Source organism: Ovis canadensis, chromosome X, assembly GCF_042477335.2.
Source record: "Ovis canadensis isolate MfBH-ARS-UI-01 breed Bighorn chromosome X, ARS-UI_OviCan_v2, whole genome shotgun sequence".
Lineage (NCBI taxonomy): Eukaryota > Metazoa > Chordata > Mammalia > Artiodactyla > Bovidae > Ovis > Ovis canadensis.
In genome coordinates, this window is record NC_091727.1 from 83180823 (window position 1) to 83207333 (window position 26511).

Below are 26511 nucleotides of genomic sequence, written 5' to 3' on the forward strand. Positions count from 1 at the left end.
GGGGAGTGCTTTGATAGAGATGCAAATGCTTTTGCACAGAGAGGGATTTTGAGAGAGCAGACTTTGGAACAGTAGAACTAAGAAAACACAGAAAGCCATAGCAGAAATCCCCCCTATGTTTGCTTTCGGTTATTCTGAGAACGAGTGTATATAACAGCAGAGCACAGGAAAAAAAAAAAAAAGCAACACACCCCAGAGCCGTTACACAGTAAGGTACAAAACAGCATTGAACCCATAGGAACAGGAGAAAACAGGAGCCAGCCTTCTCTTCTCCCTTCTTTCTTGAAATCAAGCTTGAGTCATACCATATCAGAAAGGATTTATCACCCAAATCAAAAGCCTCTTAAGGGGGTTAGCATAGAAGAGCTTTAGCTAGGAAAGTTTGCAACTTTAGTCCCAACATGGCAGCTTTTCAGTTCCAGGGAGAAAAGACATTTTTCTTTCATTAACAAACAGCATTTCTTGAATGAATTTAGCTTTCGAGTCCCCACGTTCACATAAGAAAAGACATTTCTGTTTAGGTTGAACACAGCAAATTTCAGGGCTACAGAAACACTGTTGAGAAAGCTATGAGCACCTGGCCAGAGGGACCGAGATGGGAGTGGGTTTACAATGCATCATTCATTACTGCAGAGGCACTACGTGACAGAAATCACTAGATCCCATCCATGTGCAGCCAAGACTTGTAATCACCTTGGCTCCTAGTTAATAATATGTGATATGTATATTCTCTCTCTCACTTCATAGAATATGGAATTGACCTGCAGCACAGTCCGTTGCTTCACTGTTGCTACTCACAATGAATGGCCCTTTAATGAGTGGGTTTCTGAATCCTAAACATACAGGCAGTAGTAGTAGTTTTTCATCTAATCTGTAGGCTGCAGCAGTCCTCCTGTCTATTTGTTTCTCCACTCCACCCCACCCCCACTTACCTTCCCTTCCAGTATCTATTTCAGTTCATCCTGTTAGCCAGATCGGATTCAGCACATCCGGAATGGCAAACAATTTATTGTCATGCAATACTGGTTTATCCTCCTCAATACCCTGATTTTACCCAGGTCCTACTGCCCACCATATTGCAGATCTTCCAGTTTTCATTCTCAGAAAGATTTTATAGAGCAGGAAGAAACCTTCCGAGTTCATCTTGTCAATCCCCTTATCTGGAAGCAAGACAGTAGTAGTTCATCATCCCAGACTGATGCCCAAAGCTTCCTTTAATCACCCAACCAAGTATCTGAACTCTCCAGTCTTGCAGCAGTCTAATCAATTTCCAAATACACTCCCTTAACCTAAACACAGTATACCCTTTTGCTGCCAAGATAGAATCCCCTCATGGTTCTGAGTCATTTCTATTATGACCTAAATTCCTCCAAGCTTAGCTTTCAACCTTCTGGGCAAATCTCTGAGATATCTAGTAACATCCTTGGAATCCCATATGATTATCTCCCGTAATGTTAAGACCTTGAATGCTTTCCTTTGAGTTATTGATCCTTGGAATTTCCAGTATGTTCAAATCTAGTTTCCTTTGGGAAATCAGTGAGTCTAAAATGCATCCAGAGTATGTATTATTCTTCATACAGTGTAAAGGGCTTGAAGGGCCCCACACATTATTTATCTCATCAATGGGGAATACATTTATTTCTTATACAGTTGTCAAAAGACTCTTCCCAATCCAAGACTCTTAGATCCACACACTCTGCAAGCTGGCTGAACATTGTGTCTTTGTTTATTTGGGTGTTCAAATGAAAACTACCTGTTCCTTTCTAATGCTGGGACTGTGAGTCTTAACAAAAGTACAGCAAAGGTAGAGGTGTAAGACTTCGGGGGGCTGTGAGTCCAACCCGTTTTGCTTTTGAATGCCTTGGTAAACAAGGGCATGTTGCCCAGTCTACCCTCAAGGGCTGAAGATGTAGAAGGTATGAAGAGAATTCTTTTGTCAAATTGTATAGTTATATAATTACAGACCATAGTGGGGCAGAGTCCTTCAAAATCACCTCGGCCACCCCTATAATTATATAGATAGTGGAACTGAGGCCCAAAAGAAGTAAGTGATTTGACAAAGGTTGCATATTTGAGTCTTAGAATCTCCGTAGTGTTTATCTGCATTTTCTTGTGCTGTATTGAGTAACACTGAAACAAGTAGCTAAAAAATGAAATTATAGTCAGACTGACTTTTTGATGTGATGTGGCAGAAAAGTTATTTTTAACCAAACTAAATCTTCTTTTTAAAAAATGAGCAGATGCAAATTCAACTAAATAAGTTTGCTTTGGCATATAACCTCAAAAGGCAATGAATCTGGTTGTATTATTAGCCACTGAGTCCTATATGAGCTACATTTTTTTTTTCTTGCTATTGAGCTTTGGGCACATTTCAGTGTCATGCTTGCTTGCTTATGGAAACCTGATCAAGCACTAGCCTCTGTCACTTGTTCCTTTCTATTACTCATTCAAGCTTTCCATCTCATAGAGTAGTGTGCGTAATCGATCTCTTTTGAGGAGGCCTGAAATCTGATGGATTTCAAATATATACTTTATTCATGCTAGTGTTTCCTAGGTCCTAATGCCTCCAAGATGAGTCTTAGATTTTTGTTTAGGTTTCCTTTTCAGGCTGTTCAGTCTTCCAAATGGTGCAAAACAATAATCTACAGTTGGAACAGTATTTTCCTCATGGTTATCATTATCAGTACCAGGCTCAATCAAATCAGGAGAGAATATATTTTCCAGATATTCAGCTTAGGTTAAATTTTGTATAAAAGCATTGCTGTTCTTTAAGAAAACCAGTTTATTATATAAGGTAAAGATAGAGAAAAGCAGTCCAAGCAGATTCTGCCTAATAAATCCCATCAGTATATATAGACTTGACTTAGGGTCATAATAAGAACAATTACAGGTGATATTTGAATTAATTCAGGTCTCTTCTCTTATGGTTCCCCATCACTAGGTTTACTCCTGCGTATACAAAAGTTTGATTCCGGAGTCATGCCGCCATTTAAAAGAATTACCTCCTCAATAAATTAAAGCAGCTTATGAAGTGAGGAGAACTGCAAGATGATTAGTCTTGGATTTTTTTATATTCTTAGGAAGGCTTTTCCCCCATTGTTCTATAGATAGTCTAATTTCTGCCATTGTTCTATAGATAGTCTAATTTCTGCCCTCTGTGTCGTTGCCATATCTCTGCTATTAATATTATTGCATCTTGCTTGCTTGCCTATATTCATTAAATCACAGTGTCCTTTATCATTTGTTTATTTATGCTTATAAATTTCACTGAAAAGAAAGCTTTGATGTATATATATGTATTGGGTTGGCCAAAAAATTCATTTGGGTTTTTCTGTAAAATCTCAAAATGTGACCTAAGCATTTGATAGTTTTATTAGAATTTTGATGCTCAAGGCCTAAATTTTTCAGTTAGGAAACATCTGAATGAGCTAACTGCTCCTATGACTCTAGTCATATGATGAAATACAAAAGGAATCCACAATCAGATCTTTGCTCCCAATGTGCTTTATAGTCTGGACGAGAAGACCAGACATGCCTGTAAAAAAATAGATGAGGTCAATTACAGAATCAGGGAGTAACATGAAGACTAAAGTGATTTAAGGTAGAGCTGGGGATAGGGGCCTGAGCTTTGTTGGTTTCCTGCAAGGTACTCATGCCTATGCGTTCTTATCTATTGTTTTTATTCTTTCTCTCCTAGGATTTTCTGATGTGCCCTAAGACCCATGTAACTACAAGGGCTCTTTTTCACCATAAGTGCCACCCTGACCCAAAACCACTCAGAACTCAAGAATCGAGGCAAAATGGATGCTGCAGTGACAGAAGATTTCCAACAAATTCTGCCTATTGAACAGCTGCGCTCTACTCACGCTAGCAATGATTATGTGGACCGTCCTCCAGTTCCCTGTAAACAGGCCCTCTCCAGTCCTTCCCTTATCGTGCAAACCCACAAATCTGATTGGTCCCTGGCTACCATGCCCACTGCTCTGCCCCGCAGTCTCAGCCAGTGCCATCAGTTGCAGCCCTTGCCTCAGCATTTGAGCCAGTCTAGCATTGCCAGCTCAATGTCCCATAGTACCACTGCCTCTGATCAAAGGCTCTTGGCCAGCATTACACCCTCACCTTCAGGCCAGTCCATCATCCGAACCCAGCCTGGAACAGGAGCCCACCCAAAGGCTGATGGTGCTCTGAAGGGAGAAGCTGAGCAATCTGCCATGCATCCCAGTGAGCACCTCTTCATCTGTGAGGAGTGTGGGCGCTGCAAATGTGTCCTCTGTACAGCAGCTCGCCCTCTCCCCGCTTGCTGGCTATGCAACCAGCGTTGCCTTTGCTCTGCTGAGAGCCTCTTAGATTATGGCACTTGTCTCTGCTGTGTTAAAGGCCTCTTCTACCACTGTTCCACTGACGATGAAGACAACTGCGCCGATGAGCCCTGCTCCTGTGGGCCTGGCTCTTGCTTCGTCCGCTGGGCAGCCATGAGCCTCATCTCCCTCTTCTTACCCTGCCTGTGCTGCTACCTGCCTACCCGTGGATGCCTCCATCTGTGCCAGCAGGGCTATGATAGTCTCAGGCGACCAGGCTGCCGTTGTAAGAGGCACACCAACACTGTGTGCAGAAAAATCTCTTCTGGTAGTGCGCCCTTCCCTAAGGCCCAGGAAAAGTCTGTATGACCTTCCTTCCAAAGGGATCCAGAGCTTTCTCTTAGCCCCTGTCAGTAAAGCATAGGCCTCATCTTTGAAGAAGGGGAGGAGGAGGAAAGTAGCCAAAATTAGGGCTCACCAGTTTCGTTCCTGCAGTGTCAGGGGAATGGTCAAGTACATCCTGGTGCAGGATGCCTTGTTCTTTCTCACAGTATCTATCCCACTCCCCTTAAATCTTTTTGTACCCTACCATCTCAGCCTTTATGGCTGTCATGGCCAATTCAGGTGATGTAGAAGCATGAGGATTTGGACACTGAGGGCTGACAGAGCCAGCAATGTGGAGGTTTAGGGGCTCCCCAACATGATACCTCTCAATGTAGGCTCTGAGCATCACTCTGCTTTCCACAGTGCCTTTGGAAGCTTTCCTGTTAATGGTTTTCACAGGTCCATGTGGAACAGTGTTCAATATTCCAGGGAATCTGACCCCTTATCCCTGTTTACTGCCCCTCTCTTGTTTGTCTTTTCTCTCTCTCTCATTTCCTCCTCTTCTTGTGTTAACTCTGTTTTGTACTCCTTCCCACTTCATTCTCACCCTCTCTACTTCTAACTTTCCTCTCTTTTTTTTCCTCTCTCCCTACCTTCTCCTTCCTTCCTTCTCTCTCTGACTAATCCTTTCTCTGCAGATATTTCTATTTTGTTCTATCAGATTTATGTCTTCTCCTGCCTGTTTCTCTAACACGTCAAGAAGTGCTGTTTTTTTCCATCGGTGTTTCCTTTGACACCAAACTTTGCTATGTTATACTATTTACTAATTTTTATTAAGTGAAATTGATTACTGTGATGAACTGATCACTAGCAATAGTGTGTGTGCACTCATAACCACACTCACCAGTTTATGAGCATATGAGGCAAACTTAACTTCTATTTCCAGGTTTAATGGGTTGAAGTTTTACTCCCTTTCCCAATAATCACCTTAGAGTACTGACAGATTCCACTAGCATGCTGAGTAGGATAGTAAACCAGGATGCTCATAACTTTGTATGTCTGACCCAAGTGCCAAAGGCAGACGTGCTTTATAGCTAACTGAGCAAAGCAAAGGATATTACAGAGGTCTGTTCTCTCTTAGAAGCTAACTGCCCTGAGACTGCATGGCTCAGGCCTTAATAATGGACATAAAAAGTCATAAAACTTTAGAGCTGGGAGGAATCTTAACTGTTAATCTAGTTCAATGCCCTTATTTTACAGATGGGAAAACTGAGGCCTAGAAATAGAAAGAGATTTGCCCGAGGTCACACACAGAATTCATAGAGTTGGGCCTGGAATACAGGCCTTCTGACTCCTGGTTCAATATTCTCTACACTGCACCACATTAAGTCATGGAAAATTTCTCCTAGGACTCTATTAACAATGACAGAAAGCCATACCCATTCAGTCTTCAGGAATCATGCCAACCTGGTGTGGTGGTCTTTATGTGGGGCATAGTGGGTAGCTAACTCCCTTTCAATTGTCAAGGCTTCCCCCAGTGGACATCACCTTTGGCTCTGTCATCTTACAGAAGCTCAAGTGTGGAAAAGAAAAGCTTAAGGAAGCCCTAATTAAGCTGTATCTTCGCCATTGCACCTACCCTTCGCTGCACACACTGTGCTTGCTGTTGGCTTTGTCTGCAATGGCAGTTGCCTGCGAACCTAAATTTCAGCAACAGTGGAAAACTGAGATGAAAGATGTATGATGCAGAGAACTGACTTCTGTTTAAAAAAAAAAAATACTAAGAGCCTGTGCTATGATTCGCCTTCAATGGGAAAAGGCTGCAGTGGTGATGGCAGGCTCCTAAGGACTGCTGTTAAAAGACAAGAATTAGATAACAGTTTCCCTCTGTCAGTGAATCCAAAATTCACTAAGGAATTCAAAGATGAAGGGCACTTGTTTGAAACCAAGGTGCTCCAACTTAGTTTAAGACTTCCAGACTCTCTATATCATCATCTCTTTTAAAGTGTGCATGGATATGTATTACAGCGTGGAAAGGTGGGGAGAAATGTATAGTCCTACACAGGGGGAAGGAAAAGGGAACACTTTGATGTCCCCTTCTTGGCTATATACTGTAGAAATACATGCCACTCAGTCTTCGTTGGTTCTGAATCTTCCTGAAGTGTACTGACATTTAAGCTGCAGAGACCCTCACCTTCCCTTTCACCTCCTCTTATAGAATTGCTTTGCTCTATTTTTGTATATATAAATATGTTATTGATGATTATTAATAATGTTAATGATATTGCTGCAAATGGTGCCATATACAAGGTTTGGCTTCTTGGAACATTTATAAACCCAAACCACCTCTTATGTTGCTTTCAAGTCCTTCCATTTTAAGTAACTTCTTTTTATCTTCCAAGTCTGCCTGATTGACCTTTGAACTTATCCATCCCTAAAAGCTGGGCCCAGTTTTCTGGGTCACACTGGATGGTGATGAATAGCAACACACACTTCTCTTCGCTTCTGCCTGAAATTTGCTTAAAGCTGAGATATATAAGGATTCTATGACACTAGTGCTTTGTTCTTGGAGCTAAAATTATTCTATTGATGTTTGCTTATTAGTTTCAGGGTCCAACATAACACAAGTCCCTCCTCCTTGATAGCTAGCTCCTTGATATCTCAATCCTGCAGTCCTTACTCAGGCAAACTGTGCACTGCTGGAGGGGCCCTGGGCTTTGCCATACACCCAGAGGAGCTCTTCTCAGTGTATTTCTAAATGGCCTTACACTTGGTAGAAGGAACTGGAGGATTACCCAAATGTAGTTGCAATCTGCAGTCTGCTGAATTAGGGCTTTCATTTGCGTCCAAGTTGGCCTGATATGGACTGCATCTGGTTTACGTATAGATGGGTCCTGTTGGGGTATGCACACAGACATGTGAGTGAGTGTGCATATGTAGCCCTTCAGTGATATATATATATATATATATTTACATATACATATGTAAATATATATTCACACAACTCTATATATTTTAATGTATCACATGTATATTTAAAATATATACGAAAGAACTCTAAATCCTACAGAGAGGCTCTGTTTTCATTATTTTTATACTTTGTGTCATGTACTGTATAAACAGGAATATTTAGAGGGTGTTTCCTGCTTAGCATTTTTTTGCAGTTAAATCATCTATTATCCCCCAAATCTACTGCTTTCCACATATTGGTCCCTTGATACATTTCATATGGCTTTAGCCAAGAGCTTTTTTTTTTTTTTTGGTTCTAGCCCATCTTTCATCATCACAATAGCTGTAATAAATATAGTGAACACTTGCATAGTGCTTACTCTGTGCTAAGCACTATTTCAAGCACATTGCCTATTTAGCTCATTTAATCCTCAAGACAACTCTACAATGTATGTAGTATTATGCTTGCTCTTTTACAAATGAGAAACTGAAGTACAGAGGGGTTAAATGACTTGCCAAAGGTAACAAAGCTTGTAAATGCTGAAACTAAGATGTGAACCTAGGCTGTCTGACTCCAAAGTCAGGTATAGAAGTTTGGAGCATAGTATAAACCTTCGTGGTATAATAAACCTCAAATGGTGAATGGTTCTTTCCCTAACTTCGGTCCACCTGCACCCTAAGAGTTGAAACGCACATGCTCCTATGTTAGGAGTGAAGCAATAGTTATAGACATCATATATTAGCTACCTTGCTTCCCAAGATGGAGCCATTACAGATCTCCACTTCCCTCTTTGAAAACATGTTTGGTTTGCAGCCAGTTACCATTTCTCAATCAGCTTATGATATGGAGCCAGTAGGGAAGTGTTTTTACTTGGCTCAAGAAGGTAGGAGTTTATTTGGCCTTCTCTTTAGAGACCCAGGAAATTAATTCAATTCCTTTCTGCAGAAAGTAGAACTAAATCTATGTTTGGAACTTGAGATTGGTTGGAGCTGTTAACATTCAAGCTCACTGGTTATATTGACTGCATTCTCCTGATTCACATGTAAGTAATACACTGATGGTCATTGGTCAGTATACCACCTTTTCCCATCACCTACTTCACACAGACATTATGTACCTTGGCATTATTTCAGAGTTGGAAAGACCCTTAAAGAAGTTCTACTCCAATATCAACATTTTATAGCTAGAGGCTGCTGCTGCTGCTAAGTCGCTTCAGTCGTGTCTGACTCTGTGCAACCCCATAGACAGCAGCCCACCAGGCTTCCCCGTCCCTGGGATTCTCCAGGCAAGAACACTGGAGTGGGTTGTCATTTCCTTCTCCAATGCATGAAAGTGAAAGGTGAAAGTGAAGTCACTCAGTCGTGTCCGACTCTTAGCGACCACATGGACTGTAGCCTACCAGGCTCCTCTGTCCATGGGATTTTCCAGGCAAGAGTACTGGAGTGGGGTGCCATTGCCTTCTCCGTATAGCTAGAGGAGAAGATGCAAAAAGAAAGAATACTGCATAAAGTCACATGGTTATAAATTAGGGTGAAATGATGACTTAATTCCAGACTTCCTAATTTCTGGATGCCCTGGTCTGAGTTTCTTAGAAAATAGAGTTTGAAGCAAAAGCTTACATGAAATCCTAAGGAAGTAGAAGTAAGGAAAAATAGGTCAGGAGCAAAGGAGAGCAATCTGTTTCATGACAAGCTAATTTCTCAATCTCTTATGATAGGCCATACTGTATCTCAGCCTATCTGGGTGAAGAAGAGAGAAGAATTCACCTGCTATCTCCCATCTTATTAGTCAAATACCTTCCCTGTGGAATACTAACTCCCCTGTGCTTTTGGGTAATGCACATGTGGGTGCCCAAGCATGAATTTTGGCATTTTCAGCCTTAGCAGCAATGGGGGAGCATTGTGGCTCCACTATAGCAACAGAAGTGTGTGTATAAAGGGAGACATATGAACTTAAACTGGTACACTGCTGCTGCCGCTAAGTCGTTTCAGTCGTGTCCGACTCTGTGTGACCCCATAGACGGCAGCTCACCAGGCTCCCTCGTCCCTGGGATTCTCCAGGCAAGAACACTGGACTGGGTTGCCATTTCCTTCTCCAATGCATGAAAGTGAAAAGTGAAAGTGAAGTTGCTCAGTCGTGTCCGACTCTTCGCGACCCCATGGACTGCAGCCTGGTAGGCTCCTCCATCCATGGGATTTTCCAGGCAAGCGTACTGGAGTAGGGTGCCATTGCCTTCTCCGAAACTGGTACACTAGGCTACTGCTTTTCCCTTAACATCTTTAATCACATTCATTGAAAATGAATTGGAGATAACCTATAATCTCTAAAGCATGTAAAGCTTTATTGTGCTGAGAAACGTATTAAATTTGCATTCCCAAACCTAAAATTCTCTAACTAGCTTCTAAGGGCTTCTATCTACATGGAAATGAGGAGTAACAATCCAGGCCCATATCCTTATCTTGATCCTTAAACCAGTGTTACCGCTTTCAAAGGCCAGAATGAAGGAGACACATAGCTTTCAAGGAAAGACATCTTGTGAGAGACACTGCTCACTGTTTAGGGACCTTGCTGTCATTTCAAAGTTATATATGTTGTTTCCACATGTATTTGCTGGCCAGTCCCCTGGAAAAAAAGATGGTAATCGTGACACACAAGTTGTCATTGTCCAACTATTAAAACAATCCTTTGAACTGTATTAGATAATGGTCATGTTTCTGATAATAAAAGACACAGATGACAAGGATTAGAAAATCCCCAAGTCCTTGAAGAACCAACCAACACTGCTGTTGCAGGTCACTAAGGAAAGAAACCAGAAATAATCCTTCAGGCAAACACCATAGATTTATTAATACAGGGCTTTAAGCTCAAGTCACTTATGTTCTGTTGTGATAAGATGAGATGAACCATACATGCATCCTAAGGCATCAACTAAGGGGGACTGAAGAATTCCCTTGGCCTTATTCTCCTAGGTCCACCCTTTAACTCTTAGCCTTCAAAGTACTACCATTCTGATGACAAAAAGAAACTCTAAAACAAAAGGAACATTAATATTTGTAATATCAAAGATTAGTTGGCTTAATTTTAGTCTAAAATTTTTAAAGAGTCCCCTTCCAATGGGGGTTAAGGCCTCCAATAAGGAGAAGTTTCCAGGCCCATCTTAATACATAAGCTATATTGAAGGGAAAAGAGGAAAAAAAGTTGTGTGAATACTATACATAGGTTCAGAAAGAAAAACAAAGGCTAAGAAAAAAATATGTGAAAGAAAAATGTTCTATAATTAGTTATTTCTGTCACCCCAAAACTCCATTTTACTAACATCTTGGCTTGGCTGTATACTTAAACTACTCTTTGTCCTTGGCTTAAATCAGTATTATTTTTTTTCAAACTACTATAGTACTTCCACTGGAATGATTATGTGTATGTGTGTGTGAGAGAGAGAGAGAGAGGGAGAAAGAGATAGATAGAGTTCAGAGTTAGGGTATGCACACACTAAAACTCTCAGCCTTTCAAACTCCATTACAAGACATGTCCCCATGGTATTTGAATCTTATACTAAATGACAGTGTTTCTCTCCTTTATAGAGAAATACCAGACTGAATTTGTGGCTTTACCTGGATTGGCTTCTTAGTGATATGGAAATTACAGTACTCTGAAACCAATTAAATCAAGATCTTTGGAGGTGAAGTTGAGGAATGGATTTTTTAAAAGCTCCCAGGTGTTTATAATATGTAAACAGAGTTGAGAAAGCTCAATCATCTTGTTTGATAAATTCAGATGCTGAAATTCAGAGAGGGGAAACAACTCATTCATAAACACACAGGGACAAAGTTAGGAATATGAGAATCCAGGTCTGCTGACTCATAGGCCAGGGTTTTGGTCTTTCTCTACCCTCTCTGGATCTTTGGTTTCCTCATCTGTAAAATGAAGATAGGGCTTCCCTGATATCTCAGTTGGTAAAGAATCCGCCTGTGGTGTGGGAGACCTGTGTTCAATATCTGAGTTGAGAAGATCTCCTGGACAAGGGAAAGGCTACCCACTCCAGTATTCTTGCCTGGAGAATTCCACAGACTGTTTAGTCCATGGGGTTGCAAAAAGATGGACATGGCTGAGCAACTTTCATTTTCATTTCAAAATGAAGATACTAATGCCTAGAGCTTTTCATGAGAGCCACGAAAGAAGCATATTTTAATGTACAAGGTTATGCCCAAATGCAGAGGAATGTTATCGGTTCAGTTTAGTTGCTCAGTTGTGTCTGACTCTTTGTGACCCCATGGAGTGCAGCATGCCAGGCCTCCCTGTCCATCACCAACTCCTGGAGCACTCAAACTCATGTCCATCGAGTCGATGATGCCATCCAACCATCTCATCCTCTGTCATCCCCTTCTCCTCCTGCCTTCAATCTTGCCCAGCATCAGGGTCTTTTCCAATGAGTCAGCTCTTCGCATCAGGAGGCCAGAATATTGGAGTTTCAGCTTCAGCATTAGTCCTTCCAATGGATATTCAGGACTGATTTTCTTTAGGATTGACTGATTTGATCTCCTTGCAGCCCAAGGGACTCTCAAAAGTCTTCTAACATCACAGTTCAAAAGCATCAGTTCTTCAGCACTCAGCTTTCTTTATTGTCCAACTCTCACATCCATACTTGACTACTGGAAAAACCATAGCTTTGGCTAGACGGACCTTTGTTGGCAAAGTACTGTCTTTACTTTTTAATATGCTGCCTAGGTTGGTCATAGCTTTTTTTCCAAGAAGCAAGCACCTTTTAATTTCATGGTTGCAGTCACCATCTGCAGTGATTTTGCTGCTGCTGCTGGTGCTAAGTTGCTTCAGTCATGTCTGACTCTGTGTGACCCCATAGACAGGAGCCCACCAGGCTCCCCTGTCCCTGGGATTCTCCAGGCAAGAACACTGGACTGGGTTGCCATTTCCTTCTCCAATACATGAAAGTGAAAAGTGAAAGTGAAGTCGCTCAGTCGTGTCCAAATCTTCGAGACCCCATGGACTGCAGCCTACCAGGCTCCTCCGTCCATGGGATATTCCAGGCAAGAGTACTGGAGTGGGTTGCCATTGCCTTCTCTGGCAGTGATTTTGGAGCTCCCCAAAAAATAAAGTCTCACTGTTTTCATTGTTTTCCCATCTACTTGCCATGAAGTGATGGGACCAGATGGCATGATCTTAGTTTTCTGAATGTTGAGTTTTAAGCCAACCTTTTCACTGTGTACAACACATATGTGAGGCTGTCTAAAACAACATAATAAAAGTTGAAAAAAAGTTTAATCCATCAATCATTTGGATACTCTGCCTGCCTACATAACATGTATGAAGATTGAACACTTGTGCAGATTTTGTGTACCTTTAAAGTAAACTTGGTCTTAGTGACAATCAAAGAAATCAGCAACTGAGGACACAGGTCACTCTTTTATTTCTCTACCTCACTGAGACAGGGATTAAAGAAATACAAAATCAATGAGACATCAAGACTTCTTAAAGTTGGTCCATTACAATGTGACCTTAGGATTGAATTAGCCTAGGCTTTCTCAGCTTCCCTGGTGGCTCAAATGGTAAAGAAACTCTCTGCAATGCAGGCAACCTGGGTTCGATCCCTGGGTGGGGAAGATCCCCTGGAGAAGGGAATGGCAACCCACTCCAGTATTCCTGCCTGGAGAATTCCGTGAATAGAGGAATCTGGTGGGCTACAGTCCATGGGGTCACAAAGAGTTGGACATGACTGAGGGACTAACACTTCCACTTCCACTTCTATGGGACTTGTAGATCCCATTCCTGAGTTCTGTCAGAGGTTGAAGGGAAGGGGCTCAAAAAAAAGGACACCTCTTCTTAAAGACAGTGTGTACGAAAAGCCAGAAGGGAGGGCTACCCATTAGGAAGAGCTACTGCTATAGAAGCCAGGAAGGAGGGAAGTGGCTTTCTGATTTGAGGAAGTATGTTATTTGGGGATGTAGTATCCTCAGAATGATCTATAACCACAAGGAATGTGTTTCCTGACCTCCAAGCCCCAGAACAGAGTATCCAGACCCATTCCTGTCCTGTCCATTCCAGATAATGGGAAATTCCAATTGGGGCCACTTCTATTCTCCTTTTAGTAGTCATACTTCTGGCTACTTGTTTATTTGGTAAAAATGGAATTCTGTACCACTTATAAAATGAATTTCTTATATCTTCCTTATTTTGAAAGTATAATATATATTCTTAGTTCGTCATTTCTGCCGTGACTTTTAAGAGTTAATTTGAATGTTATTTTAAAATGCAAAAATATATTTAAAAAGTATAAGTTGCTCAGTCATGTCCGACTCTTTGCGACCACATGAACTGTAACCCACCAGTTTCCTCTGTTCATGGAATTCTCCAGGCAAGAATACTGGAGTGGGTTGCCATTCCCTTCTCTATTATTTAACAAAGCACTCCTTTATCCTTACTTGAGCCATGCTAATAAATTAAAAACAAATCATGATCAAAATCTTTCTATGTGTCACATTGCAAGCCAAATTTAAAAACCTATTTAGTAAATACATCTTCATTTCATCTTGAAATGCTTCTTTCAGAAGAGTAGGTAGAGAGACATAGAATTAGTAGGAAGCAAGAGTTGACTCAACGGAAAAGACTCTGATGCTGGGAGGGATTGGGGGCAGGAGGAGAAGGGGACAACAGAGGATGAGATGGCTGGATGGCATCACTGACTCGATGGACATGAGTTTGAGTGAACTCCAGGAGTTGGTGATGGACAGGGAGGCCTGGTTGCAAAGAGTTGGACACGACTGAGCGACTGAAATGAACTGAACTGAAGAGGCTTAAAAGTATAGTAATGGGCACTTATAATCCAGACCTACCTCAAGCAGGGCTTACCTTTCAGGTAATTAAGAGGCAATGAGCTATATTTAATCAGGAAAAACTGAATTGTTAAAGGTCATGTTTCAGGAGTCTATAATTTTCCTGGAAAATATAATCAAAAAAGCTCCTTGTAATAACTACACTGCCAATAAAATTCTTGTACTTTGCCTTATAACAATTAACACAAGAGCCTAAGATGAGCTGCATAAAATAGCATGTGTACGGAATGAGTAAACAGACTATAGTTCTAAAGGAAGGGTCACATTTGGTTGTAAAGACATTGAAATCTATTTCAATAGAACTTCAAATAAACATAATGGAGATATTGGACCTGAGAAGGTGAAAAGGGGTAATTACTGCAGAAAATGTTAGACTATAACCTGAAGTCCAGAAGCAACACTGAATTTAGAATCAGAAGACAAATGTAATAGCCCACACAACAGTATGGGATGGAGGAGCCAGCCTTGATGAATTTCAACCAAAAGATTTATAGTCAGGCATGTGCTTGGTTTCAAACTGAGAAGCCATGAGTCTGAAAAACTTTGTGCTCTTAACCACTAAAATCTACTTCTTACTGTATATAAATGACTATATGAGTAGAGTCATGTGCTGTGCTTAGTTGCTCAGTCATGTCTGACTCTTTGTAACCCTATTGACTGCAGCTCACCAGGCTTCTCTGTCCATGGGGATTCTCCATGCAAGAATACTGGTGTGAGTTGCTATGCCCTCCTCCAGAAGATCTTGCCAACTCAGGGATCAAACTGGGATCTCCTGCATTGTAGGCAGATTCTTTACTAGCTGAGCTACCAGGGAAGCCCTGAGTAGAGTCATACTATGTCCCAATTTGCCCAGGACAGCCTCAGTTAATACTTGTGTCTCAGAATATTTAATAGTGTCCTCTTAGATTCTGAGAACTTACCTTGACATAACTTGTATATAATACATAATGGTATATCTAATTAGCTAATTTTGATAAAAAAACATTGCATGAAAAAAGATCAGAATAATATTAGTGTTGGCTCTTCTCTCGTATCCTCAAGCACCACACACACAAAAAATATTGAGCCCTCCCACAGTTTTTAAATTTGTCATCACCCGCCTGAAGTCATTTTTGCCCAACTTACATTCCCTGGTCCATCACAATTCCCTTGACCCTCTCTCCTCCTAGCACACCCCTAGCCTAGCAAAATCTGAATCTTGGCTAAATATAACAGCCTGTTCCACATTTTTTCCTAAACAGATGAATGTATTTGGAGAAAAACACAAAATCACAAATTTAAAGTGGGCCCTCAGCACTGCCAGGCATTTTGACTTTATTTCTCCAGTTTATTTTCCAACTCTTTAAAAAGGCTACTTCACACTTCTCTTTCATCATACCTCCAATACCTCCACCTCTTCCATACCTCCACTCCTAGCCTGTGTGTGTGTGTGTGTGTGTGTGTGTGTGCTCAGTCGCTCAGTCATGTCCGACTTTGTGTGATCCCATGAACTACAGCCTACCAGGCTACTCTGTCCATGGTATTCTCCAGGCAAGAATACTGGAGTGGGTTATCATTTCCTTCTCCACTGAGCCTATGACCTTGTCCACGTATCATTGAGAAAATAGAAGTATTCACTCTTGAACCCACTTCAGCTAGACTTTTGAACGTCCATTGAAGTAGCTCTTGTCCATGTCATGACCAGTGGTTCTACCTCCCTAAGTCCAATGATCAATCCTCAGTCTTCACCTTACCCAATCAGCAGCATTTATCCTACCTGATCATGCCCTCTAACTTAGCTCCCTCACCCCCTTCCCCACCACCAAAAAAAAAAAAAAAAAAAATCCCAGTAGAACCTAAGGCAAGGACTTGCATGTAGTTTATTTATTTGGGAGGTGATTCAGGAAACAAGAGAAGGGGTCTGAGAAGAATGAACCAAAAGGCGATGGACCATCAATTCAAGAATTAGGGTTGGGGGTCTTACCTCATTGATCTCTCCTTCTCCAAGGTCTTTAATAGTTCTTCCTCATTTCCCTGAACTCTGAATATTAGAGCGCCTATGATTTCAGTTCTTAGTCCTCATCTCATCTACACATACTCTCTCGGTGATCTCATCTACTCTCCTGGATTTAAATATCATTTATATACATTTTGAGTTAGTGATTTCATCTCCTTTGAATAAATACCCAATAGTGGAATTGCTGGACCACATGGTAGTTCTACATTTAATTTTTTGAAGAACCTCCTACTGTTTCCCTTAATGGCTCTACCAATATATTCTTTCCCACAGTATACAAGTGTTCCCATTCCCATACATCCTTGCCAACACTTGGTGTCTTCTGTGATTTTGATATTAGGCATTCTAACAGATATGAGCTGATATTTTACTGTGGTTTTGATTTACATTTCCGTGATTGTTAGTGATGCTACCTAACTTTTCATATACTTGTTGGCCATTAGCATGTCTTCATTTTCTTTTAGAGAAATGTCTATTCAGATTCTCTACCATTTTCAGTTGGGTTATTGGGATGTTTTGCTATTGAGTTCAGTTAAGTTCACTCGCTCAGTCATGTCCGACTCTTTGTGACCCCATGGACAGCAGCACGCCAGGCTTCCCTGTCCATCATCAACTCCCAGAACTTACTCAGACTCATGTCCATTGAGTCGGTGATGCCATCCAACCATCTTATCCTCTGTTGCCCCCTTCTCCTCCCACTTTCAATCTTTTCCAGCATCAGGGTCTTTTCAAATGAGTCAGTTCTTCACATCAGGTGGCCAAAGTATTGGAGTTTCAGCTTCAGCATCAGTCCTTCCAATGAATATTCAGGACTGATTTCTTTTAGGATTGGCTGGTTTGATATCCTTGCAGTCCAAGGGACTCCCAAGAGTCTTCTCCAGCACCACAGTTCAAAAGCATCAAGTCTTCGGCACTCAGCCTTCTTTAGGGTCCAACTCTCACATACATACCTGACTACTGGAAAAACCATAGCTTTGATTAGATGGACCTTTGTTGGCAAAGTGATGTGTCTGATTTTTAATACACTGTCTAGGTTCGTCATAGCTTTTCTTCTTTTAAGTCCATGGCTGCAGTCACCATCTACAGTGATTTTGGAGCCCAAGAAAGTAACATTTGTCACTGTTTCCATTTTTTCCCCACCTATTTGCCATGAAGTGATGAGACTGGATGCCATGATCTTCGTTTTTTGAATGTTGAGTTTTGAGTCAGCTTTTTCACTCTCCTCTTTCACCTTCGCTTTCTGCCATTAAGGTAGTGTCATCTGCATATCTGAAGTTATTGACATTTCTCCCAGCAATTTTGATTCCTGCTTTAGCTTCATCCAGCCTGGCATTTTGCATGATGTACTCTGCATATAAGTTAAATAAGCAGGGTGACAATATACAGCCTTGTTGTACTCCTTTCCCAGTTTTGAACCAGTTCATTGTTCCCTATCTGGTTCTAACTGTTGCTTCTTAACCTGCATACAGATTTCTCAGGAGGCAGGTAAGGTGGTCTGATATTCCCATCTCTTTAAGAATTTTCCAGTTTGTTGTAATCCACACAATCAAAGGCTTTAGCCTAGTCAATGAAGCAGAAGAAAATGTTTTTCTGGAATTCCCATGCTTTTTCTATGATCCAACAGATGTTGGCAGTTTGATCTTTGGTTCTTCTGCCTTTTCTAAATCCAGTTTGCACATCTGGAAGTTCTGGGTTCACATACTATTGCAGCCTAGTGTGAAGATTTTTGAGCATTACCTTGCTAGCATGTGAGATGTGTGCAATTGTGCTGTAGTTTGAATGTTCCTTGCCATTACCCTTCTTTGGGATTGAAATGAAAAAAGACCTTTTGCAGTCCTGTGGCCATTGCTGAGTTTTCTAAGTTTACTGGCATATTGAGTGCAGCACTTTAACAGTATCATCTTTTAGGATTGGAAATAGCTCAGCTTGAATTCCATCACCTCAACTAGGTTTGTTTGTAGTGATGCTTCCTAAGGCCCACTTGACTTCACACTCCAGGATGTTTGATTCTAGGTGAGTGCTCACACCATCATGATTAACTGATCATTAAGACCTTTTTATATAGTTCTTCTGTGTATTCTTGCCACCTCTTTTTTATACCTTCTGCTTCCGTTAGGTCCTAATGTTTCTGTCCTTTATTGTGCCCATCTTTGCATGAAATGTTCCCTTGGTATCTCTTATTTTCTTGAAGAGATTTCTAGTCTTTACCTTTCTATTGTTTCCCTCTATTTCTTGCATTTTTCACTTAAGGCTTTCTTATCCCTCCTTGCTATTCTTTAGAACTCTGCATTCAGATTGGTATGTCTATGCACAATAGGATGAAATGCCATAAAACAAATTCTACCCAGAGCTCACACAAAGCTGAGAGCTACAGAACTTAACTCAAATAGCTCTCAGCTTTGTGTGGGCTCTAGGTAGTTTTTACTGAATTTGCTTTATGGTGTTTCATCCTATACATGCCTGGATTAACATTCAGCCAAAGATTCATTAAAGATCCCTGTGAAGATTTCTAGGGATCTCTTTCTAACAAGTTCTCTGCCCTCCAATTCTCCAGCCCTTATATTCTTAGCATCCCAGTATCCTCAAACTCAATTCTCTGTCTTAACTCAGAAAGACTGATGTGCTGTGCTTGGGATTCTTCTTTCAGCACCATGGTCCAGAGGCTGTCTCCAAGCACTCAACAATCATAGGGTCCATCTCATTTTCTCCCCTTCCCTTAGGCATCACAATCCTTTGCTCCTGATTTCCAATGTCTGGAAACTGTCATTGCATATATTTTGTCCACCTTATTAACTGTTTATGGTGGAAAGACAATTTCAAAATTAAGGTTAGCATCTAGACCTCAGACACTTTTTTCTATACTTGCACCCTAGGTGATTTTACCCAATCCCATTACTTTAAATGAAATTTACATCTTGACATCTCCAAACTTTATTTATCCAGCGTGTAACTCTCTCCTCAACTCCAGATATAAGCAGCCAATTGCCATATTTACTTGGATGTTTAATGGATAACTGAAGCATTAAATGTTTAAAACCAAGGTCTTCATTTCTTCCTACCAAACCTTCTTCCCAATGTTCTCCATTTAGGTAAGTGACAGTTCTATTTTTCTAGTTGTTCAGTCCATCCTTGACTCTTCTCTTTCTCTAACACCGTTATACCTAATCTATCAAGAATTTCTTTTGACTATACAACTCAAATTATATATAAAACCCAACCATTTTTTGCTACCTCCACTGCCACTACCTTATCCAAGCTCACATTATCTCTCATCTGTATTATTTTAATAGCCTCCTAACAGATCTTCCTGTTTCTATCATGGTACTCCCTATAGTCTATCTCCCCAGAATGGCCAGAATGATTCTGTTAAGCTATTAGATAAGTCAAATAATGTCATATCTCTTCTCAAAATCTGCCATGGTCTGGGTACTTTGTGTTTGATGTACCTACTACCTTGAACACTCTCCCTCCCTGGTACCTACATGTTTTACTTATGTTCTTTGTTTGGGTTTCTGTGGAATGTTATCAATGAGGCATTTCCTCAAACTCTCACTCTATCATTCTGTCCCTTTACATTGCTCTAATTTTCTTCTTATCACTCACCACCACCTAATACAATATGTATTTATTTGTTTGCTGCCTACATTACCTATGAGAATGCAAGCAGAAATTTTGTTTTAATTTGTGCTGTGTCCCCAGTAATTGGAACCACACCTGGCCCATAGTAAGCATTCCATAAATTATCTGTTGAATGGATGAATGCATACAGCCTCCTATTTGCAATTTTTTTATTTTACTTCTTTCTTGCAGACAACATATGCTTAAATTACTTTTTGCCTATTTTATAGCATCTCTCTTTTAAAGAGGTATTGATATCATCAGCATTTTGTGTTTCATACATGTGATTTAATTTCTTACATGTTACTTAATACACATTATTTAATAAAAATATTATTCATTTTATATTATTGTTCCCTATTTTCACTTTTCCAAGTTTTGATCAAGATGTTCAGTTTTCCTTTTGTTAATTTATGAGCTCTAATATGCTTTACCATTTCATTAATGGTTGCCTCAACTTTCAGACACATATGTCCCCACTATTATTTGAAAACATGACTTTTCTTTTTCCCCTCTTAGAATTCACTGCTCCTCCAATATTTTTATTTACAGTATTTTCTTGTTTATCTGAAATAGTTTCACTTTTCGCCCTCTTCTAAATGCATGCTTTCCCAGATAAGACCTTTAGAATATGTTTACATCTCTGGTCTGACTCCTTTGCTATCCATAATTCTGATTTTCATAGATGATGTAATACTTTTAGTTCTAAACATTAGAGTTTCCCTAGAAATATAGACCTTCTGTTTGAAGAGTCCTTAAGTTATGTTATCCCTCCCTAGTCAGTCTATATCATATCACTCACTTACATTTAACTACTGTATTTCATATGCAGCCTGTTTCTCTCAGCCCAAAGATTGTTCCTCTATTGTTTGATTAATTTCTTCATTTTCCATGTGTTTTATCTTCTCTCTTTGGAACTGAAATTATTACATATTTGGCCTTCTGAATCTATATATCAGTGAAGATCCATACCATTAGAGCTCTTTTTAAAATTTATTTATCTTTTAATTGAAGGAAAATTGCTTTACAGAATTTTGTTGTTTTCTGTCAAACCTCAACATGAATCAGCCTCCCTCTGGAACCTCCCTCCCATCTCCCTCCCCATCCCACCCCTCTAGATTGATACAGAGCCCCTGTTTGAGTTCCTTGAGACATACAGCAAATTCCCATTAACTATCTATTTTACATATACCATTAGAGCTCTTAGATATCAGTCTCTCGGCACTTGCTTAGCTCATTTCATGGGGGGTAAAAAACACTGAGCACCATGGTTTTCTTGTAATTACTACAGTATCAAAAGCTTCATTTGTCCCAAGGCTACAGGTGCCATTTGACCCAGGTGAGGTAGATAGTTTGGAGTTGTTGAAAGTGAGCTTTGTTCAGATATTCATCTTTCTAGAGGATAAGAACTCAGGAATGTTTTCTTACTCCTAAAACTGTAGAGAGATAACTTATCTTTCTTCTATTTCCCAATATCTTTTTCATGTTTGTTTGAAATGGTAACAGTACTTTCAGCTGGGTGTGCTCAGAAACTCTGGCCTTCTCTCCTGCTACTTTTTTTCTGTAGACTCTTAATCTCAAGATCATGAAAAAATAAAGTGTGGTTTGAGGCATGACATTTTTTAGAAGAAGCTTCAGTTCAATCGCTCAGTTGTGTCTGACTCTTTGTGAACCCATGGACTGCAGCATGCCAGGCTTCCCTGTCCATCACTAACTCCCAGAGGCTCAAATTCATGTCCATTGAGCTGGTGATGCCATCCAACCATCTCATCCTCTGTCTCTCCCTTCTCCTCCTGCCTTCAATCTTTCCCAGAATCAGGGTCTTTTGTAATGAGTCAGTTCTTCACATCAGGTATCCAAAATATTGGAGTTTCATCTCCAGCATCAGTCCTTCCAATGAATATTCAGGGTTGACTTCCTTTAGGATTGACTGGTTTGAACTCCTTGCTGTTCAAGGGACTCTCAAGAGTCTTCTCCAACACCACAGTTTGGAAGCATCAGTTGTTCAGTGCTCAGCCTTCTTTATGGTCCAACTCTCACATCTGTACATGACTACTGGAAAACCATCATATTGATTATACAGACGTTTGTCAGCAAACCAGTACATAAGTGTCAGAAAAACCAACAGGGCTTGCTATTTTGCAGAACTCCATGTCAAATTGTAGGAACAGTTAAAAATATTTAATTAAGGAAAAGCTCACTTTCAGCATCTCCAAACTATCTATCTCACCTGGTTCAAATGGCACCTATAGCCTGGGGACAAATGAAGCTTTTGATACTGCAAAAATTATAAGGTTAGGTTGTTTATTTGAAATTATTCTTGCTTCCTAAGGTAAGACTATATTGCTATAAACATCCCTCTTAGAACTGCTTTTGCTGCATCCCACAGGTTTTGTATCATTGAGTTTTAATTTTCATTTGTCTCTAGGTATTTTTTGATTTCCTGTTTGGTTTCCTCAGTGATCACTTGGATGTTTAGTAGCATATTGTTTAGCTTTCATGTGTTTGTATTTTTTGCATTATTTTTTGTAGTTTATTTCTGATCTCATAGCATTGTGATTCGATAAAAAAGCTTGATATAATTTCAATCTTCTTAAATTTATCAATTCTCACCTTGTGGCCCAGCATATGGTTAATCCTTGAGAATGTTCCATGTGCAATGAGAAGAATGTGTATTCTGCTGCTTTCAGATAGAACATTCTATAAATATCAATTAAGTCCATCTGGTCTAATGTGTCATTTAAGTCTTCTGTTTCCTTATTGATTTTCTGTCTGGATAATCTGTCGATTGGTCTAAGTGGAGTATTAAAGTCTTCCACTGTTATTGTGTTACTGTTCATTTCTCTTTTTATGACTGTTAGCGTTTGCCTTTTATTTTGAGGTGTTCCTATGTTGAGTTGGAGAAGGAAATGGCAACCAGCTCCAGTATTCTTGCCTAGAGAATCCTGTGGACAGAGAAGCCTGGTGGGCTTCTGTCCATAGGATTGCAGAGAGTCGGACATGACTGAAGCGACTTAGCATGCATGCATGCATTGGAAAAGGAAATGGCAACCCACTCCAGTATTCTTGCCTGGAGAATCCCAGGGATGGAAGAGCCTGGTGGGCTGCCGTCTATGGGGTTGCACAGATTTGGACAGGCCTGAAGCGACTTAGCAGCAGCAGCAGCAGCCTATGTTGAGTATATATATTTTTACAATTGTTATATCTTCTACGTGGATTGATCTCTTGGTCGCTATGTAATGCCTTTTGTCTCTTGAAACAGTCTTTATTTTAAAGGCAGTTTTTAATGTAAATATTGCTACCCTGGCTTTCTTTGGATTTCCGTTTGTATGGGCTACTTTTTCACATCCCCCCACTTTCAGTCTGTGTATGTCCTTAGATCTGACATGAGTCTTGTAGACAGAATGTATACAAGTCTTGTTTTTGTATCCATTCAGCCACACTATGTCTAGTCCACTTACATTTAAAGTAATTATTGATATGTGTGTTCTTATCTCCATTTTGTCAATTCATTGGGGATTGTTTTTATAGGTCTTTTTTTGTTTCTTTCTCCTTCTTTTGTTCTCTTGTCATGTGTGACTACCTTTAATGATATGTTTGGATTTCTTTTCCTTTTGTGTGTGTGTATGTATTATAGATTTTTGGATTGTGGTTACCATGACATTTATAGATAGCAATCTATATACAGACATGATTATTTTAAGTTGCTGATTTCTTAATCCAATGAACTTTAAAAACCCTGCACATAGATGACATGATGCTATATATAGAAAACCCTAAGGACTCCACACAAAAACTTCTAGATCTAATGAATGAATTCAGAGAAGTAGTAGAGTACAAGATAAGCATTAAGAAATTGAGTGCATTCTTTTACACTAACAGTGAAATATCTGAAATGGAATATGAGGGCAGGAGAAGGGGGCAACAGAGGATGAGATGGTTGGATGGCATCATCAACTCAATGGACATGAGTTTGAGCAAGCTCTGGGAGATGGACAGGGAAGCCTGGCGTGCTGCAGTCCATGGGGTTGCAAAAAGTTGAACATGACTGAGAGACTGAACAATAACAACAACACTAGCAATGAAATATCTGAAATGGAATGTGAAAAAAAAAACCCCTACCTTCTAAAATCACACACCCCCCAAAAAAAACCTAGGAATAAAACTGACCAACAAGGTGAAGCACATATACTGATAGCTATAAAACATTAATAAGGGAAATAAAAGAGGATTCAAAGAAATGGAAACATATCCCATGCTCTTGGATTGAAAGAATTAATGTTAACAGGATGATTTCGGAGAAGGCAATGGCACCGCACTCCTGTACTCTTGCCTGGAAAATCCCATGGATGGAGGAATCTGGAAGGCTGCAGTCCATGGAGTCGCTGAGGGTTGGACACGACTGAGTGACTTCACTTTCACTTTTCCTTCTCATGCATTGGAGAAGGAAATGGCAACCCACTCCAGTGTTCTTGCCTGGAGAATCCCAGGGACGGGGGAGCCTGGTGGGCTGCCGTCTATGGGGTCGCACAGAGTTGGACATGACTGAAGTGACTTAGCAGCAACAGGATGATACTACCGAAAGCAATCTACAGATTTAATGTGATCCCTGTCAAATTATCCATGACATTTTTCACAGCACTAAGAACAAATAATCCAAAAATGTATATGGAACCAAAAAAGACCTAGAATTTCTAAAGCAAGTCTGAGGGAAAAAACCAAGTAGGAGGCACAACTCTTCAGATAATACTATGAAGTAACAATAATCAAAACAGTGTGGAATTGATACAAAAACAGGTGCACAGATCAATGGAACAGAATAGAGAGCCTAGAAATAAACCCACACACCTATGGTCAATTAATTTTCAACCAAGGAGGCAAGAATATAAAATAGGAAAAATACAGTCTCTTAAATGATGCTAGTAAAGTTGGATAATTGCTTGTAAATCAATGAAGTTAGAACACACTCTCATACTATGCACAAAAATAAACTCGAAAAGACTTAAAGGCTTAAATATAAAACATGACACCATAAAACTCTTAGAAGAGAGCATAGGCAAAACATTTTCTGACATGTGTGCATGCATTCTAAGTCGCTTCATTCATATCAGACTCTTTGTGGCCCTATGGTGCAGCCCAGCAGGCTCCTCTGTCCATGGGATTTCCCAGGCAAGAATACTGTAGTGGGTTGCCAGGCCCTCCTCCAGGGGATCTTCCTGACCCAGGTATCAAATTCTCATCTCATATCTACCTGAGCTGGCAGCTGGGTTCTTTACTGCTAGCAGCACCTGGGAAGCCCCTCTCTGACATAAATTTTATCAACTTTTTCTGAGTTCAGTCTCCCAAGGCAATAGAAATAAAAACAAAAATCAACAAACGGGACCTAATCAAACTTACAGGCTCTTGCACAGCAAAATATACTGTAAAAAAAAAAAGGAAAGACGAACTACGGAATGGGAGAAAATATTTGAAAAGGAAGCAACAGACGAGGGTTTAATCTCCAAAATATACACACAGCTCATACAACTCAACAACTACAACTAAACAACCCAATTGAAAAATGAGCAGAAGACCTTAACAGACATTTTTCCAAGGAAGACATACAGATGGACAATAGGCACATGAAAAGATGTTCAATGTCATTAATTATTAGAGAAATGCAAACCAAAACTAAAGTGAGGTATCACCTCACACTAATCAGAATGGCCATCATTAAAAATTCTACAAATAAAAAATGCTGCAGAGAGTGTGGAGAAAAGGGAACCCCCTACACTGTTGGTGGGAATGTAAGTTGGTACAGCCACTATGAAAAACAATATGGAGGTACCCCTGAAAACAAAAAATATAATTGCCATAAGATCCAGCAAACCCACTACTGGGAATATACTTGAACAAAACTATAATTCAAAAAGAAACAAATTCAAAAAGAAACATACAGTCCTATGTTCATAGCAGCACTGTTCACAATAGCAAAAACATGGAAACAACCTAAATGTCCATCAACAGAGGAATAGATAAAGCAAATATATATATATATATATATATACTTACAGGTATACGTATGTCCCCTCCCTCTTGAACCTCCCTCTATGGCTGATTTATGTTGAGGTTTGACAGAAAACAGCAAAATTTTGTAAAGCAACTATCCTTCAATTAAAAAATAAATACATTTAAAAAGAAAAAATAAAATATGTCACAAATGAACCTATCTACAAAGCAGAGGCAGACTCATGGACACAGAGAACAGATAGGTTGCCAAGGGTAGGGGATGAAGAGGGATGGACAGGAAGTTTGGGGTTTGGTAGATGCAAAACTATTACATTTATTAAGGATAAACAATAAGATCATAATGTATAGCACAGGGAACTATATTTCAATATCCTGTGACAAACCATAATGGAAAAAATATTTAAAATGTCTATATGTATATAACTGAGTCTGCTTGCTGTATAGCAGAGATTGGCACAACATTGTAAAGCA

At 40.0% G+C, this 26511-nt stretch overlaps 2 protein-coding genes across 3 annotated transcripts in view; both read left to right on the top strand.

Moving 5' to 3' along the window:
- Nucleotides 1–7689, top strand: part of SPRY3 (sprouty RTK signaling antagonist 3) — a 126597-nt gene extending 118908 nt beyond the window's left edge. Inside the window, exon 3 of one of the 2 annotated variants that reach the window (XM_070291944.1) lies at nt 3698–6974. In XM_070291944.1, the coding sequence (XP_070148045.1) occupies nt 3801–4667 (867 nt within the window). In that variant the 5' untranslated portion in view covers nt 3698–3800 and the 3' untranslated portion in view covers nt 4668–6974. Of the gene's footprint in view, nt 1–3697 lie in introns of both variants that reach the window. The other variant, XM_070291943.1, reaches the window with a different exon arrangement.
- The window catches only part of VAMP7 (vesicle associated membrane protein 7), a 282802-nt gene that overhangs the window by 118894 nt on the left and 137397 nt on the right, over nt 1–26511 (top strand). The window lies entirely within an intron of this gene.